General features: G+C 31.1%; 1 protein-coding gene across 2 annotated transcripts in view; it reads right to left on the bottom strand.

The window, feature by feature from the left end:
• Positions 1-1,887: 1,887 nt before the first annotated feature.
• Positions 1,888-20,824, bottom strand: part of LOC111054508 (thyroid receptor-interacting protein 11) — a 99,530-nt gene continuing 80,593 nt past the window's right edge. For both annotated transcript variants that reach the window (XM_039424265.1, XM_039424266.1), the window contains 2 exons: positions 8,095-8,194; positions 1,888-2,098 (listed from right to left, as the gene is read on the bottom strand). In XM_039424265.1, coding sequence (XP_039280199.1) covers positions 2,013-2,098; positions 8,095-8,194 — 186 coding nt within the window. In that variant the 3' untranslated portion in view covers positions 1,888-2,012. The remainder of the gene's footprint in view (positions 2,099-8,094; positions 8,195-20,824) is intronic.

Raw genomic sequence — 20,824 nt, 5'->3', positions numbered from 1 at the left:
ATTGAGTGTGAGCAGACCACCTCAAGTTATATTCAAGCTATCAGTCTCCTGGTTTCCAATGGCAACCTCAAGAACTGTTCTGTCCTGTTCTTACTTCATGTCGATGCGATTAATCTATATTGATTAATGACGAATCATCACAAAGAATCAATCAATTTTTACACGCTGGTATAATTCAATCATTCACATTATTATTATCATTACTAGTAGTTCTGAGAACAATAGACCTCGCGCAGTTATAAACCGCAGTCTCCTCTTATACTGTCCATCAGAGTAAATCCTGTCGGTATGTCGTGTCGGCGAGATATCGGTGTGAAAACGGCTAATGGCTGATGGGATTGGTGTATCAAAAATGCTAACATCAAAAGCTAATCTCCTTCAAGACATACTGGCAACAGGACAGCCCAAGTTCAAAGCAGAGAAAGTTCGAGAGACAATACTATGTTATTTATACATTTATAATACTACCTGTCGGTATGTCGTGTCGGCGAGATATCGGTGTGAAAACGGCTAATGGCTGATGGGATTGGTGTATCAAAAATGCTAACATCAAAAGCTAATCTCCTTCAAGACATACTGGCAACAGGACAGCCCAAGTTCAAAGCAGAGAAAGTTCGAGAGACAATACTATGTTATTTTAGTTATTAGTTGCATGCGTTATTGCACGTAATCAATAGTTCATTTATTTATTTGTTCACAATGGAGAGACAACGGGTTTCCCCAAATATGTCTCCTCAACAATAAAAATTGTACAGATACAAATGAAAAAAGAAACATAATGATAAAGATAATACGAAATTATGCAATAATAAATAATACACACAACAAAAATACCACCTAATTCAAAAATGAAAAATACAAAGATTTCAAATACTTATTAAAAAGTAACAATAAAAGAAAAATCCTGATGTAAGTGATGAAACCAATGAGGAAAGATTACTTGTGTCGCCAGTGGAATTAAGAGATGGAACATAACTAATAAGGTTGAATCACTCTTACATTAGTTGAATGAAATAATACAAACTGGAGATTAAAAATAAACTGCACTATCCAACATAAAACTAAAATTATAAAGATTTATAAATAGACAAAATAATTATTGAGAAATATCTATTTCAAAAATCAAATTTATTTCAAGACAAATTAATTATTGAGAAATATCTATTTCAAAAATCAAATTTATTTCAAGACAAATTATGTAAATAATATGTATTCTATATTCTCTGTTTGGAAGTTATGTTTGGGACAACATAAATAAAATGCTTACTAGATGTTTTATCAAATTGTTAGATCTGAAGCATAGCATTCATATTTGTTTGAATTGCATAATATGGTTCGATATGGTAACATTATATCACTTAATTGCAGATTAACAGAAATCTGATTTCATCCAGGGCTGGAATAAAAGGGTTTATTGTTATATTAGAGACCCCTGGGTTGGAGAACTCGCTCAAGAACAGAACTGGTGTATTGTAATATTTGTTACCCGCAACTTTTAATTATACAGAGTTGAAAATCATGAACAGCTGAATATTTCTCTTACAAGAATAATTCAACAGTAGGTTTCATTTGACTGTACTAATTGCATGCAATTAATTCTTCAGCTGACTAAGTGTTTTCTTATGCTCTCTCAATGTTATTTTTATATCCTGAAAAAGGACGAAGGGGTGAGTCAATTTTGTTGTCCAACTTGACCTGTAAAAAGGTTCCAAGAATACGTGTTCAAAATTCAGTTGGTCAAAAGTGAGAACTCGGTAACGATCGTTCAATTATTTAAAATTAAAATTGATTTTTCAATGGCAAAATTTGATGATAATTCAGTGAGAGTACCCACACCAATTTTTCTTCGAATGTCAGTATTTTTAGTAAATTTGTTCACTACTGACGGTTGAGGTTTCATTATCATAACATTCAAGATCTTGTTTAAAATATGGGTATCAACTATCAATCTTGATCAATACAGCAATTAGTTAAGAAAATTACTTAATCCTTTTAATTTGTAATTGAATTACTCACTTGTCAACCTTGCCTTCCACTCCACTAGTTGTTGTCTTCAGCTTCTCCTCAGTTCTCACCAGTTTATCTTGCAGCTGTTGGACTATCAATAAAATGTTATTAAAGATCAATTCACAGGAAAATGAGAAAATATAAAATATAAAATGTAAAATATAAAATTTCATCAACTGATTCCCTACTAATTACTATATTATTATACAATAACTGTAACTTATCTTTGTTGCAGGTAATGTTCAATCTCATTTTGATAGACAGGTAAGTATAAGGTACATACATTTATCTGTCAGAATAGAATGAGTCATATTTTAATAGATATTGATTTGCTAACTTGATTCATGGATAGTACAGGGTGGGGGGCAGAGCCGATTAACGAGTTTGGAAGGGTTGGTTATAAGTAATGAACCGTTCAACTTAAAAAAGAATTAAAAGAAAAGAAAAAGAATTGGTTCAATTCAGTTTGAATCTTTCAATATTGGCATATAAATCACCTGACATAAACAAACTAATTCAGTTTTGAAATGTAGTTATTATCAATTTTTGAAAATTATATCAGTTAAATGGCGGCCATCAGCAGCAATACATTGATGTAGAGTATTTTCGAAGTTTTATAACGAATTTGGCACAATGCGATTGGTAAGGCCTGGATCTCCTCTCTACTGATTCGCTCCTTTAGTTCTTCCAAAGGTATATGAACGATCTTTGAAACTTTATTTTTGAGGTAACCCCATAGAAAAAGATCACATATGCGGTGAGGTGAGCGTGCTGGCCATAGCTGTTTGAGAATGGCAACATCACCGTCAATAAACCTCCCAGCGTTGTGTCAATGCTACAAACGTTTCGCGCCCTAAATTGGAAGAACTTGCTGAGGAAAATGACTTTGGAAAATATTATTTTAGCGGGATGAAGCTAATGTTCCCAGGGCGGCTTATCCCACTAAGGGTGGACTTGAGGTGGCCAGCACGCTCACCCGATTAAGACATGTGATTTTTTTTCTATGGGTTACCTCAAAAATAAAGTTTTAAAAGATCGCCCACACACCTTGGAAGAACTAAAGGAGTGAATCAGAGAAGAGATCCAGGCCTTACGGGCCTGTGTGGCATTACAGGCCTTACCAGGCAGTGTGCCAAAATGCGATTTAAAACTTCAAAAATACGCTACATCAGACAGTGTATTGCTGCTGATGGCCGCCATTTAACTGATAATTTTCAAAAATTGACAATAGAAACTACATTTCAAACTGATTTGAACCCATTAAAGATTATTTTTGAAGTTGAACGGTTCATCACTTATAACCCTTCCAAACGGCTCTGCCCCACCCACTATGTTTCCTTATATTTTCTTCCATCTACGATTGATATTTGGGCTTCAAGTGATTTTAAATAGATTATGATGTGAGCATCCATCAACCTTTATTCAAATTATTGTTATATTATTTATTTGATAAATAACATGATAATACAATCATAATAATCAACTAGATAAAATAACATGATCAAGTTATTTCAGGCCTAATAATTAAATCAAGCACGTGTACAATCATAATTCTATTATTCAACGTCATAAGAAGGCATTATCAAATTGATGAATTGATTCTGTATTATATGAATGAAAAGGAAAATGTTACAAGTACAGAGTGGGACAGTGAAACTGCCCTTTACTGGTATTGAAACCATTTTTGTTAAATGTCATTCGTTGACAGTTCCATCATAAGTTACATGATTCATCAGCAGCTTTCATCAAACAAAAATGGTAGACAACATCATTATTCATTTAGTCAATCTGCTATCTTACAGGCTTCTCGTTTAATTTTCAATTTTCACAAGTAACAATTTTGATTCAATGAGTAACATAACAATCGTTCAATTGACCTTGTAGAATGCACATAATATTGATATATTTCAAGAGACAAATAATTCAGAGTCAATAACAATAAATCAGATTGAATAAAGTAAAATTAATTTGGTGGAATAGGCCTAAGAGATACAAATAATAAAATTATCAACAAATAAGGTTCCTACTCAATATAATCTGAGGTTACAATTTTCGACTGATGAATTATAAAAATTTTGTGATTCAATGAGTAGCTTAACAATACTTGACTTTGTAAAATGTACATAATATTGATAATATGTTTCAAGAGACATATGCTTCACAGACAATAAAGGCAGATTGGATAAAGTACAAACAAAAAGAAAAGTACAAACTGATAGTACTAAGAAATGCAAATAAAATGCTCAACAAAAAATGTTTACAGTCTAACATTTTGAAATGGATAGAACCATTGAACCTTTGACCCTGAATCTCTGAACACTAGAATCTTCTAATAGACGATTGACTTTATTTTGCACAATTTTTATTGGTTATTTGTACGGAGTTTGGGTTTGAATTCTGAAAATCATAGTATTAATCATGAGCATAACCACAATAAATCATTCCTTCGAAACATAAGCCAAACATGTTTAAATTAGTATAAGTTAGTAAATTTTTTTACCCCCGTTAACAGTTAATCATTCCTAACAAAGATTAGTCTTAAAATTGTGAGTGGTATTATAATAATAGATAGAAACTGGTGTTGATCTAAACAAATTCATCTTTCTTAAATTCCTTCTACAACCATTCGTTACGGTGAATTTGTTTTCACTTTAGCAATGCTAGAGGGACATTTTTTCAACACTTAAATCTTCCAATTTGCAAAATATACAAAAATAACATTTCAACTTTTAGACCCGTATTACATTAGGACACACAGGCTGGGTCGCCAGTAAGGAACGAAGTGTCTGAGCGAGCGAGTCAAATTGACTAATAAATTTGTGATAACATTTCACTTATGAGTAAAGTCTACATGAGTTAATTGACTTGAAGGGCGAAGTAGTTAAGCAAAGACAAGATGAAAGTATTACACAGGGACTGATTTAACCATAAAAGGACCAGTACCTGATATAATACTCACACCCTATCATGCTCATCATCATGCAGCAATTGAAGGTCCCATGCACTTATATTACGTATAATGCATCATGCAATACAGTAACTTACATAGATAATAAAAGTAGGCTACACTTATAAAGGTAATGCATTATCAATACTTTTACTGGAATTAACTGACATGAAGTATCAATACTATAGAATTTAAAACACCATGGTTTTTAAATTACAAAGGAATAGAAGGGTGGATTAAAATCAAACACTCTTCAACTCTTCTAAGATTGAACAGAATTTTTCTAACATGATGAAAATTAACAACTCTTCAACTATTCTGAGATTAAACAGAATTTTGCTGACATGATGAAAATTAGCAAACAAGAAAATATAAATCAATTCAATTGAAACTATTGCTTTTGTCATTCTAGTCGAAGACTGAATCAGTCATAATCCTAGAATAAATATTTACAAGTATAGTTTCGAAGATTCAAAATAGTACTCGTTCAAGTTTATCAGAATTGCAATATCCTTATTTACATTCAATTTTCCATGATGCAACAGTTAATGCATAAAAAAATGTTCAAGTTATGAAGCAGACAAAAAAAGCTCCAAAAGGAAACATAAGTTAAGATGATAGATAGTGATGTACAAACTTGGCAAGGAAATATAAATAATTGAGTAGAAATTTTTGCTCTGCTTATTCTAGTCGAAAGACTGAATCAGTCATTAACTTCACAATAATAAATTCAAAGATTCAAAATGATAACCATCAAAGTCTTTCAAAGTACAATCGAAATTAACAATACTTTTTATAGATCAATTTGCACTGAAGGGAGAATCGATTATGTGAAGGGAAAACTGTGCAAATAATTAATAATTCAAGATGCAATAGTTGGATGTAAAAAGCTCCAAATGTAGACAGACTAATTTATAATAAATAATTATGTACTATGTATTCTAAATAGATTCAGTTGAATTTTTTGGATGTATAATTCTAGTCATGGACTGAATCAGTCAGTATCCTAGAATAAACTCTACATTTTATTATAGTTTCAAAGGTTCAAAATAATACTCATTCAAGTTTCTACAAGAAGAAACAAAATTTGAATAAGTATCTTTATCTCTATTAACTATATATATATATATTTAGTAAATAAATTTTCGCAAATAATATTGATAGTTTATAGTTCAACAGTCTGATAGGAGAAATCTATAATAATCTCGAGAGCGAGTTCTTGTGGTGCATAGACGACAAAAGGAGACTTTCATGGACACCAATGAAATCCCAAATGATAATGTTAAATAGTACCGATCTGATAATGCGTCAAACATGTATTTCCTATCCTGCACATCTTAATATGAATTCTTTGTTTTAAAAAAGAATGAAAAATTCAAAATTTGCATGTAAAGCAATTCTATGTAGTTCAGAAATTGAAAGAAGCGACTGAATTACTGAAAAATCGAGTGAATTTTGTGCGATTTCTTGTAGCTCAGAAGAAGTAGAATTTCATGGACACCGATGCTGTCCCAAATGATAATGTAAACGTCTATATGAGTTATCATTACCAGATGAGACTTCACCGGCATCCATATTTCCGCTCGAACTCAAGTCGCCATGTTGAAATCAATGTACATTTGTCACCCAGTAAAAATAAAAGTAGGAATATGAATAATGAATTTATATCAAATTGCTTATCGCAGTGCTGGTGTTTTACAAAACAAAATTCGCTTCATTTGTTCTAGCAATATTTCTACTCTTTCATCAACAAGCACAAGAAAAATTAGTAAGCTATAGTAGGATTGAGAATCTTCGAAACTAGAAGCTGTTGAATATTTTGTTAAAGATTTCGAAATTAAATTGAAGAGGCTGGCAAGATGCAAAGTTGAGGTGTTCTGGTCGAAAACGAGAAGCTATATTAGCAAGCGTTCGAAACTATCAATTTTCACCAATGCTGGCTAATATCGAGCAATCACCAGGTTCAATTCATGCTGATTTACAAATCATATTAGTACTAGTTATTTAAAATTACAGTTAATTAGCATATATTCTAACTAAACCTTGACAAATTATCATTATTCAAGGAAAATGAATGTATGAAATTAGTAGCTCAGATGAGTAATATTACACTGGATTAGGGAAAGTTTAAGATTTCATTTTTCCAAAGAAAATATTAAATTCAAGATTTTTTCAACCATTACAAATGACAAATTGACGAAAAAATCGAGTCTCGTTAAATATGTTTTTAAATCAAGTAAATTCACTATTAACCTATTTCGGACTATGTGTAACCTTATTTAAATTTGGGAGAGGAATAGCACAAGGTTAACTTATTTTCTCTCTCCCTATCATTTTTGATGATGAACTTATTGTGTGAATCAAAGAATACACTAAATCAACAAATACCGTACTGGCAGAAATACGTAAATTTGTAGAAGTAATTCAATGATTTATTATCAGTGGAAAAACACACTCTAGAAGATGGTCAAAATTGGTTCATTTTTGTTATAAAAGAAATTCTGAAATATTTTTAATGGTTTATGATCATGCCATGTCTATGATGGCTTACTATGCATACATGGATAACATGTTATTATACAATCGAGAAAGTATAGTACATAGATTATTAGTATCTCAATACTCATTGGGTTAGTTTCTTTAGATATGAATGTAAGACTAATTGAAAACTTTAATAAGAAAAAATTATTAAGGAAAATATTTACGATATTTTCAAGCTGAAAGTTTTTCAATGAGAAGGATTAAATTAAAATTTCAATATTGAATTTTGATGGTGAGGTATCTTTCAAATTTCATATCAGTGAGTTACAAACTCAGTTTAATCACAAATTCTCAGAATCCTCACCACAAACTCATATTTTCATAGTTTATATATATCCTTTATAAACTAGTGTACAAACTAGAGTTATAGTGTACAAGGTTGATGGGCTGCCTAAATTTTAGAAGACTAAAATTTCTGTGGGAAACTGGTGATTTCTATCAACAGTATCTGATAGAGAATAGGAAGAATAAATTACGTTGGAATAAATTACTTAGATTTGTTGTTAAAGGAAAAGTTGAATTGCTCACAATTTGCAGGCTGCAAATTTACTAACGAAGGGTTTCTACTGAGAGTATTAAATTTGTTATGATGAACTTACGTTTAGTATTCAAATCAACAATGATTTGTTGCTTCATCTCGAGTTGTTCACCCAGTCTCGAAGCTGCTCTTAGTCCTTCTTTGGCTTCTTCAAGTTGAGCCTGCAACATTAAATTCAATTATTAAACTAATTTCTAAATGGAAAACAATTGCTGGAATTTCAGCAGATATTAAAATTAATATTGAGTTTCAACAGGTACAAGATTGCGAATCGAGACCTGAAAAGGTCAACACACAGCTTATCATTTTTAATATAACTTACAGCATTATTTGTGTTAAGATTGTGATACAGGATAAATTCGTAAATAAACAGATAGGTTATCATAGTTTCACATTTTTTTAGTTAAAATGCACAAATGTTTGTATCTAGAGAGCTTGCAATGGAATTGCTTTTAATTTACTAGAATGTCGCAAGAATTTGGATTTTAAAAATATATATGACCGCGATTTAAGAAAGAAAAATACTTATCAAATTTGGAAAGGAATTTAGAAAGGAGTTCATGAAATTTAGTGAATGAGAGGATTCAAAAATCTTGAATATTCGGCAATCATGCAAGCAAATATTGAAATCAACAAAAAATGACACCGCATAATGTTATCAATAAATTGTGCCATACATGAAAATGCATGCAAATTATTAATTGGAGTGAGTAAAGTGTGAATATGTTACTTGACTATGAATGCAGGATGCCAAGATGCAGCAATTTGCTTCAAGGTCGAATGTTCTGATGATAGCAGAGATATCAGCAGGCAATCGCGATTGTTAAACGTCGTGATTACCGGCTGATATTTGGCCATCAACAGGTGCCGAGGTCATTGCGAATTAAGTGTTGAGTGAAAATGCTATTTCCATACGCAGGGTGTTAAGATGCAGGTTTTTCTGTTCAAGGCCGAGTGTTCAGATAATAGCCTAGATATCAGCGGGCAATCGCGATTGTTGAAAATCGTAATTACCGGCTGATATTGGGCAATCACCAGATATTGTAGGCGGTAGGCCTACTGCCAAACCGATGCTGACAACGTTGTTTCATCACTTGGCTACATTTGATAGCTTCTAATTAATAAATACATGGATTATTTCAATACATAAGATTGATTGTACAGTTGTACTTTAAAAAATCATTCTTATATTTATAGGGAAAGCTACACATAATTCCAATAAATTAAAAGTTCAAGTGAATTAAAAATATAATTATAAATATATGGTTTAATAAGAACAATTCAATGTAATTACAGACCCTTGAGATCTATATGGGCACATAACTGAAATGCTTCATCAGTTTTGTTGGAAAAATAATTTTGAATTTTGAACTCGAAGCAATTTTAATACTTATAAATAAGTATGGAGAAAACAACAATAGACAAATTGAATATTATATGAATGGTCTAACTAATATCAAGTAACATTATTGATTGAATACACACAGTTCAATAAGAGCTAATTCGTTTCATATTGAATAACGATTTATATTTATTAGAGTTGTCATATGTATAGAGAGTTCAATAAGAACTTTGTTGTATACCGAGATGCAGGATTAGTGGTTGAAGGTTATGATGATAGCTCAGATATCAGCGGGCAATCGCGATTTTCAAACATCGAGATTGCGGGCTGATATTGGGTCATCACCAGATTATTCATGCTGACTACCTAGTTGCTCAATCGACTCTTATTGATATCTGATAGCATTAAATATGTAGGAATTAGTTCAATGAAATAATTCGTATATTAACAAGTGGAGTGGCATTTATAAAATTGGCCCAGATTGATAAATACAGTTTAATATGAGAAAATTATTGTAACAATCTACTTTTAGAATTGTATTTGCATTTAGTAGCCACTAAATTAAAAGTTCAAAAAAACATTATTTTCATATAAATCTGATACATTAATATATATTTCCTACAGTTACCTTGAAAAGTGGCCATTGCTGCACTGATTACAGAACGCAAAGAATCACTTTTCCGCTCTAGTGCGGGAAAAATTTTTCTGCACTCCAGATTTGCAACATGGCAACACAAAATACTTAGTAGGTTATATGGAGCAACAGTGCAGCAAAATCAAAATGAAGTTGGTAACAGTGACTGGGCTGCTATAGTGAGCAGAGGTGCAACGAAGCACAACGCGCACCTTATTAATTAGATATTATAACCAAGGACAACATTTTTATTCAATTTGACAATAAATTAAGGTTTTTATCAATAATAAAATTACACAGAAAAACATTTGATGGATTTCAGGCAATTTTACCCATAATTACCCACTTTTCATATTCAATGGTAACTGTAGGAAAAACTTAATGTGAAATACGTGCGCAAAGTTCCTCTGCTGCACTCAAGAAACCATTCCGCCCTCGCCTACGGCTCGGGCGTAAACGTTTCTTTCGGTGCAGCAAACTTACTTTGCGCACTAGTTGCACAAATAACTATAGTAGCAGTTGAATGAAAAGTTCAATGAGAACACATTCTTTTTATATCAATTGAACACATTTTAAAACATTTGGTAACCTCAGAATGAAAATTTCAATAAGAGAACATTATTTTCATATCAATCTAACACATTTTAAAACATTTTTGGTAGCTGTTGAATGAAGAGTTCAATAAGAACACATTCTTTTTATATCAATCAAATACATTTTGTAGCCGGTTAATGAATGGTTCGATAAGAACAAATTATTTTCTTATCTACCCCATAAAATTTAGTATTGTAGCTTCTAACATGAAAAGTTCAATAAGAGCACATTCGTTCTATTTTATTTGTATACCAAGATGCAAGATTAGTGGTAGAGTGTTCTGATGATAGCTCAGATATCAGCGGGCAGTTGAAAAGTTCAATGAGAACACATTATTTTTTAATCCACCCAACAAACACATTCAGTTTGGTAGCTTTCAACATTAATAGTTCGTTAAGAACACATTCGTTCTATTTTATTTGTAAGATGCAGGATTAGTAGACGAGTGTTCTGGTGATAGCTCAGATATCAGCGGGCAATCGCGATTATTAAACATCGTGACTGCGGGCTGATATTGGGTCATCACCAGATTATACATGCTGACGATCTCATGCTGACTACCTAGTTGCTCAATAGACAATTATTGATACTGTATCTAATAGCATTAAATATGTAGGAATTAGTTCAATGAAATAATTCGAATATTTATAAGTGGAATGACATTTAAAAATTGGCCCAGCTTATTGAATATAGATTGAGAAGAGCAAACTAGTTTTTCAACAATCCACTACATTTGACACATCAAGTAGCTGCTGGATTAAAAGTTCAAGATAACACATTTCTTCTAAATGAATTTGATACATTTCCAAATATTTAGTAGCAGTTGAATGAAAAGTTCAATATGAACACATTCTTTTTATATCAATCAAATACATTTCAATACATTTTGTAGCCGGTTGATGAATAGTTCAATAGATATAGATATCAAATAGCATTAAATAATTACGAATAAGTTCAATTAAAATCTTTGGGATATTTACAAGTGGAATGACTTATCAAATTGGCCCAGATAAATAAATAGTTTAATAAGAGCGAATTAGTTTTGCAAGATTCTACATTTGAATACATTTAGTAGACACTGAATTGAAAGTTCAATAGGAACATATTCATTTCATAAAAATCGGATACATTGTTATTTATTTGGGAGCAGTTGAATGGAAAGTTCAAGAGAAAACATTATTTTTATATCAATCAAATAAATATAAATACATTTAGTAGCCATTGAATAAATAGGTCAATAAGAACAGATTTTCAGTGTCTAATGAATGCAAGGTTCAATAAGAACACATTGTTCTAATGGCAATTGAATACATTTCAATACATTTTGTAGCTGGTTAAAAAATAGTTCAATATGAACACATTATATTCTTATCCAACCGATAAATACATTTGGTATTGCAGCTTCCAACATTTAACATGAATAGTTCAATAAGAACACATTCGTTCTGTTTTATTAGTATACCGAGATGCAGGATTAGTGGTCGAGTGTTCTGATGACAGCCCAGATATCAGCTGGCAATCGCGATTATCAAACATCTTGATTGCGGACTGATATTGGGTCATCACCAGATTATTTATGCTGACGATCTCATACAGACTACCTAGCACATACAAAGTGGCCTGGGTTAATAAATACAACAGTTCAATAAGAATAAATGCGTTATAAAAAAATCTACAACATATCGATCTGAAACATTTGATTAGTTAACGGAATTAAAGATATTCGAGAAGCTGTCGAATAAGTTCAATAACACATCCTATTTTTAATAATCTAATATGGTACATTTTTGTACACACATGGAAGCCTTAGAATAAAAGATACGTTCAATAGAAACTCATTCGTTTATTTTATTTGTATATCAAGTAGATGCAGGATTGGAGGTCGAGTGTTCGATGATAGCCCAGATATCAGCGGGCAATCACGATTATTAAACATCGTAATCACCGGCAGATATTGGGACATCACCAGATTATGCATGCTGACGATCTCATGCTGACTACCTAATTGCTCAGTCGAATGTTATAGATATCTTATAGCATTATAGATTTAGGAATAAGTTCAATGAAATAATTTGAATATTTTTACAAGTGGAATGACATTTATCAAATTAACCCAGATTAATGAATAAAGTTTAATAAGAGCAAATTCGTGTTGTAACAATCTACATTTGAATACATTTAGTAGTCGGAGAATTGAAAGTTCAATAAGAACATATTCTTTTCATATGAATCTGATACATTTTTATGAACCTAGTAGCAGTTGAATGAAAAGTTCAATGAGAACACATTCTTTTCATATCAATTAAATAAATTTCAAAACATTTTGTACCTTAGCCTTTGAATAAGTTCAATAAGAACATGTTATTTTCATTTCAATCGAGAACATTTAAATATATTTCTTAGCTGTTGAATGAATAGTTCAATAAGAACACATTACTTTTATTTGTATACCAAGATGCAGGATTAGTGGTCGAGTGTTCTGATGATAGCCCAGATATCAGCGGGTGATCGAGATTATTAAACATCGTAATCACAGGCTGATATTGGAGAATCACCAGATTATTAATGCTGACGATCCCATGCTGACTACCTAGTTGCTTAATCACCATTGGAAAATATTATTGAAAGATTGAAAATTAATGAATCAATAGTTTCATAAGAACTCATTCTTTCTATTTTATTTGTATACCAAGATGCAGGATTGGAGGTTGAGTGTTCTGATGATAGCTCAGATATCAGCGGGTGATCGCGATTATTAAACATCGTAATCACCGGATGATATTGGGTCATCACCAGATTATTCATGCTGACTGTCTCATGCTGACTACCTAGCTGATCAATATAATGAAGACTTATTGATATCTTATAGATGGCATTGAATTTGATTGAATGATTAGTTTAATCAGAATACATTGAATGATTGGCTCAATTTAATACAATTATTCAAATATTTACAATGGAGAATGGCATTGCAAATTGGCCTTGGTTGATGAATACATAGTTCAATAAGAACAAATGAGTTTTATAAAAATCTACTACATATCAATCTAAATCATTTAATTAGATAACGAAATCAAATTTATTAGAGCTGTTGAATAAGTTCAATATGAACACATCCTTTTTTAAACATCTAATACATATTTTTCACACATTAAAAAGCCTTTGAATGAAAGATAAGTTCAATATGAACTCATTCGTTGATTTTATTTGTATAACAAGTAGATGCAAGATTGGAGGTCGAGTGTTCTAATGATAGCCCAGATATCAGCGGGCAATCGCGATTATTAGACACCGTAATCACCGGCTAATATTGGGTCATCATCAGATTATTTATGCTGACAATCTAATGCTGACTACCTAGTTGCTGAATCAACACTTATCAATATTCTAATAGATCAAATATAAATGAATGAATAGATCAATAAGATCAAAATCAATCAGATATTTATGAAGCTTAATAATGTATTTTAAAAATAAGTTGAATGACATGTATCAAATTGGTCTGGAATAATGAATACAAAGCTCTATATGAACAAAGTCATTTTAAATCGATTTACTACATATGAAATGATATTTTACATTATATATGGTAGCCAAATTTTTCAAAGTAGCAGTTGAGTAAATGAAAAGTTCAATAAGAACATTATCTTATCATATCAAATGCATATGAATAAATAATTTAATAGGCGCTGAATGAAATTTTCAATAAGGGCACATTCATTTCATATCAATTGAACACATTCCAATACATTTCGTAGCCATTGAATGAATAGTTCAATAAGAACACATTCTTTTTATATCAATCGAATACATTTCAATATATTTCGTAGTCATTGAATGAATAGTCCAATGAGAACATTGTTTTTATATCAATCGAATACATTTTAATATATTTCGTAGCCATTGAATGAATAGTCAATGAGAACACATTCTTTTCATATCAATCTAATACATTTCAAAGCTGCTTAATGAATAGTTCAATAAGAAACAAATTATTTTCTCATCTACCCAACAAACACATTTAGTACGGTTTTCTATTTCAATAAGAACACATTCATTATATTTTATTCTATTTTTATTATTATTCAGATTCAGTACCTATTGTAGATGTACCCAATCTGTTTCTGCATTTCGTCTAAAATATCATTTATTAGGAGGTATGAATGTAGTGTGAATGTTGCATGTGGGAATAAAAAATTTATTGTTTTTCTGTCACAACTTACTAAATTGTATGTCAATTTTATCATTCTTTTATGGGGGCTAATGTGAAGTTTTTTGAGAGTGTAGATGATGTTAACAATTGTTTTCTTACTGGTAATAATAATCTTACTATAATACACCAAAATATTCGTAGTATGAACCGTAATTTTGACTCCTTTATCGCATACTTGAATTGTTGGAATAAAAGACCGGATATTATAGTTTTATCTGAAACATGGACTCAATCTGAAAATGATGCAGCTATGTATAACATTGAAGGGTATGATAGATATCATGCTGGTGCTGATTTCACAAGAGCTTCTGGTATTATAATATTTGTTGCAACTGAAGCGGGTATAACGTGCTCTGAAATTACAGCAAATATCATCGGTGCTGATTCTGTATTACTTGAATGTCGCATGTTTAACTATTGTTTTAGTATTCTTGGTATTTACAGATGGCATGGTGTACAAATAGAGAATTTTCTTGATAGTCTTAATGAATTGTTGGAGGGCTACCAAGCTGCAAATTGTTTTATAATAGGTGACATTAATATTGATGTAAGCAGAATTGGTGATATTAAAACTTTAAAATACTTAGAAATGTTGTTTAGCAATGGGTATGAGTGTCTTATAGACATGGATACTCGCTTATTGAATGATAGTTCATCTTGTTTGGATCATATATTTTTTAGATCAGCCTTAAATAAAAGAGCTGTATTATCAAGTGCAGTAATTGAATCTCAGATTACTGATCACAGAGCTGTAGCCGTTTCCTTATCTAAAAGAAGTTGAAAATTTCAGATTGTCTTCAACGGAGAAATCAATAATAGATTATGATAAATTAAAAAGCTTACTAATGCATCATGACTGGAGATCGGTATATTGTTCTAATGATGTTAACTTTAAATTCAATACATTTATTGGTGTTTACTTAAAACAGTCAAAGTACACTATTCTTGTAAATTTAACCAGCCATGATAAGAAATTGAAACCTTGGATGACTGAAGGGTTGTGTGCTGCTATAAAAAATCGTGATAAGCTTTACAAAAAAATGTCCAGAAATCCAAATGACAATAAATTAAAATCAGATTATTTGAAATTTAAGAAAAAGTTAGTTGTGTGGATAAATGAACAAAAACACAGGTATTTCTCATCTCAATGTCTTACCTATCCAGCAACAATGGAAAGAAATTAATAAATTGTGTGGTCAAGCGTCAAGAAAACAAACAATTAGTTTACAGATAGGAGGTACAATTGTTAGAGAAGATCAGACTGTAGCTAAGGAGTTCAATAATTATTTTGCTAAAGCAGCGGTTGAAGTAACTTCTTCGGTGAAACCTTTATCTGATGAAAATAAGCAACTGTTAAGGAATAAATTTAAAATAAAAAATTATTACAATTCAATATTCCTTGAGCCTTTTCATTTTGATGAAATTGATAAGTTAATTCAGAGTTTAAAGAATGGCAAGTCTCCAGGCATGGATGGATTTAGTGGTAGGTTAGTAAAAATAGTGTCTACATCAATTATTCCCGTTCTTTGTGACATTTTCAATAGTAGTATTTCTTGTGGAGTATTCCCTGATGCCTTGAAAATAGCCAAAGTTGTGCCTATCTATAAAAAAGGTTCAAAAACTGATATTGCCAATTACAGGCCAGTATCTTTGCTTTCAGTTTTTTCTAAAATACTAGAGAAACTAGTAAAGAAGAGAATTGTAGATTTTTTCAATGTTAACAATTCTTCTACAGTGGCCAATTCGGCTTTCAACAGGGTTTGAGTACTGAAATTGTGCTGAATCACTTTATGACAAATATTTATAATAGTTTGAATACTCGTGGTAAGATGAAAGTTTCAGGGCTCTTCCTTGATATTAAAAAAGCTTTTGACACTGTTGATCATGATATATTGATAAATAAGTTGTTCATGTCTGGGGTTCGTGGAATCCCCTTAAAGTGGTTTAAATCTTATTTAGAGAATAGGAGCCAATGTGTTAGTATAAATGGTATTAATAGTGAACTGGTTGTAAACAGCAATTGTGGAGTCCCTCAGGGTTCAGTCCTGGGGCCTCTCTTATTTTTAGTATATATAAATGACTTATTCTCATTGAATTTTCATGGATCTGTAACATCATTTGCTGACGATACTGCACTGGCCTATTCAGCTAATAGTATAAATTAATTACAAATGATGTTACAGTCAGACTTGAGCAATTTGAGACTCTGGTTTGATGGGAACAAAATAGTGTTAAATGCTTCTAAAACTAACTTCATTAATTTCTCCCTATCAACGGTTTTTGAATTCTCAGTCCCTTTAAAGTATCACGAGATAGATTGTCAAGCAGAGTCATGTAAATGTAATAGTATTTATCAAGCTAATTCCTTGAAGTATCTTGGTATGACTTTGGATGACAGATTAATTTGGACAAATCACATATCAAATTTGAAATGTAGACTTCTTTTTTTAATTAGGAAATTTTATAATCTTCAACAATTCTTACCTAGATATATTCTCCGTCAATTGTATTTTGCATTTTTTCACTCAAAACTAGATTATGGATTATCTTGCTGGATGTCAACATATGCTTGTCACTATAATCCAGTTGTAATTCTACAGAAAGCCATAATACGCATCATTTGTGGTGTTAAAAGAAGGATTCACTCGTTCCCTTATTTCAAAATTTTGCAAGTTCTGCCCTTGAGAAGCATGTATGTGTTCAAGGTGCTGTCGTTGTTCTTTAAAATGAGTGGGAACCGGAATATGGGGATTGCGCCTGAAACTCATCCAATGGGTGAAGTGGTAACACGGCAAAGAACAAGAGAGTTGCTAGCGACACCAAGGCTTATTGTACCAGGTATAAAAAGAGTTTTGTATTTTTAGGATGCAAATATTACAACTTGCTCCCTACTGACATAAGGAGAATCAATTCTTTGACACAATTCAAAGTGAAAGTAAAGAAATGGCTTTTGAGTTTGTCATTTGAAGATCAATGATGTTTAATGAACTATAATACTTTTATTTTTTACCTTTATTAATTTATTTTTTATTTGTTGTACTCATTGATGAGTTCTACGACTTTGTCTATAATTAAACACCATCTCAGTGGTGTTGATGAACTTAAATATTTTTGTGTACTCATTAATTAGGTAGGTTTTTTTATAGACAACCTTGTCTTTAATTTGATATTATTATTATTGCAATTTTTTCACAATTTTATCTGTACTGTGATACTGTTGTGGTAATGTCTTACTTCTAAGTGAGGAATTTATTTTTCCTTGTTGACAGTCTGTGTGTTATTTTTAAAGCTAGTGTTTATTATTTTTTGCTTTTCTCTTCATAATGTCATCTATACTTGAGCAATCTAAGCCTTGTTTTATTACCATGGAATGAATAGTTAAATCAAGAATTAGTTGTTGGTTGTGACTATTTATTATTGAATTGTATGGTAAAGCTCAAATTGATTCCCATATGCATGTGTGAGAGTGTGTGTGTCTGCGTGTGTGAAAGTACATTTTGATAAAAATTAGCAGTGTTGTCAGCTCCTACTAACGGGCAAAAGACTTTGTTCTTTTTTGTTAGTAGTAATTTTATTTTGCTCTGTGAAAATCATAAGTTTGTTTTTTTTCCTTTTCTCTTATTATATATATTTTTTAGTTTTAAATTACAGAATGTTATTATACTCAAGAGAAGGAACTTTTACTATAATATGTTGTATTTGTTTTGATGCAAAATAAAAATTATTTGATTTGATTTTATTTGTATACCAAGATGCAGGATTATTGGTCGAGTGTTCTGATCAGCTCAGATATCAGCGGGCAATCGCGATTATAAAACATCGTAATCACCGGCTGATATTGGGTCATCACCAGATTATTCATGCTGACATACTGACGATCTCATGCTAGCTACCTAGTTGCTCAATCGACTCTTATAAATATCTAATAGCACTAAATATGTGTGAATTAGTTTATCATTAAAGATATTTACAAGTGGAATGACATTTATCAAAATAGCCCAGATTAATGAATAATGTTAAACAAAAGCAAATTAGTATTGTGACAATCTACATTTGAATATATTTAGTAGCCGCTGTATTGAAAGTTCAGTAAGAAAATATTCTTTTCAAATGAATCTGATACATTTTTATGAACTTAGTAGGAGTTTAATGGAAAGTTCAATGAGAACACATTTTTTTCATATCTATAAAAAATTTCAATTCATTTCGTGGCCAATGGATTAATAGATCAATAAGAACACATTCTTTTCATATCAATTGAATAAATTTCAAAACATTTGGTAACTTAGCCTTTCAATGAAAAGTTCAATAAGAACATGTTATTTATCCAGATATTTACAAGTGGAATGACATTTATCAAATTAGCCCAGATTAATGAATAATGTTAAATAAAAGCAAATTAGAATTGTAACAATCTACATTTGAATATATTCAGTAGCCGCTGAATTGAAAGTTCAGTAAGAAAATATTCTTACATTTTTATGAACTTAGTAGGAGTTTAATGGAAAGTTTAATGAAAAAAAACATTCTTTCTATATCTATCAAAATATGTCAATACATTTCGTGGCCATTCAATGAATAGATCAATAAGAACACATTCTTTTCATATCAATTAAATAAATTTCAATACATTTGGTACCTTAGCCTCTGAATGAAAAGTTCGATAAGAACATGTTATTTTCATTTTAATTGAATACATTTAAATATATTTCTTAGCTGTTGAATGAAAAGTTCAATAAGAACACATTCCTTTTATTTGTATACCAAGATGCAGGATTAGTGGTCGAGTGTTCAGATGAAAGCCCAGATATCAGCGGGTGATCGCGATTATCAAAGATCGTAATCACAGGCTGATATTGGGTCATCACCAGATTATTAATGCTGACGATCCCATGCTGACTACCTAGTTGCTCAATCACCATTGGAAAATATTATTGAAAGATTGAAAATTAATGAATCAATAGTTTCATAAGAACTCATTCTTTCTATTTTATTTGTATACCAAGATGCAGGATTGGAGGTTGTGTTCTGATGATAGCTCAGATATCAGCGGGTGATCGCGATTATTAAACATCGTAATCACCGGATGATATTGGGTCATCACCAGATTATTCATGCTGACTGTCTCATGCTGACTACCTAGATGCTGAATCAACACTTATCAATATTCTAATAGATCGAATGTAAATGAATGAATAGATCAATAAGATCAAAATCAATCAGATATTTATGAAGCTTAATAAGGTATTTTTCAAATAAGTACATTGACACATATCAAATTGGTCTGGAATAATGAATACAAAGCTCTATATGAACAAAGTCATTTTAAATCGATTTACTACATATGGAATGGTAGCCAAATTTTTCAAAGTAGCAGTTGAGTAAATGAAAAGTTCAATAAGAACATTATCTTATCATATCAAATGCATATGAATAAATAATTTAATAGGCGCTGAATGAAAATATCAATAAGGGCACATTCTTTTCATATCAATTGAACACATTCCAATACATTTCGTAGCCATTGAATGAATAGTTCAATAAGAACACATTCTTTTTATATCAATCGAATACATTTCAAAATATTTTGTAGCCATTGAATGAAAGTCCAATGAGAACATTGTTTTTATATCAATCGAATACATTCTAATATATTTCGTTGCCATTGAATGAATAGTCAATGAGAACACATTATTTTCATATCCATCGAATACACTTTGAAGCTGCATAATGAATAGTTCAATAAGGAACAAATTATTTTCTCATATACCCAACAAACACATTTAGTACGGTTTTCTATTTCAATAAGAACACATTCATTATATTTTATTAGTATACCAAGATAAAGGATTATTGGTCGAGTGTTCTGATGATAGCTCAGATATCAGCGGGCAATCGCGATTATTAAACATCGTAATCACCGGCTGATATTGGGTCATCACCAGATTATTTATGCTGACGATCTCATGCTGGCTACCTAGTTGCTCAATCGACTCCTATAAATATCT

Source organism: Nilaparvata lugens, chromosome 3 (genome assembly GCF_014356525.2).
Source record: "Nilaparvata lugens isolate BPH chromosome 3, ASM1435652v1, whole genome shotgun sequence".
Taxonomy (NCBI): Eukaryota; Metazoa; Arthropoda; class Insecta; order Hemiptera; family Delphacidae; genus Nilaparvata; species Nilaparvata lugens.
Note: the sequence above shows the minus strand (reverse complement) of the source record. Positions and strands in the feature narration are given on the sequence as shown.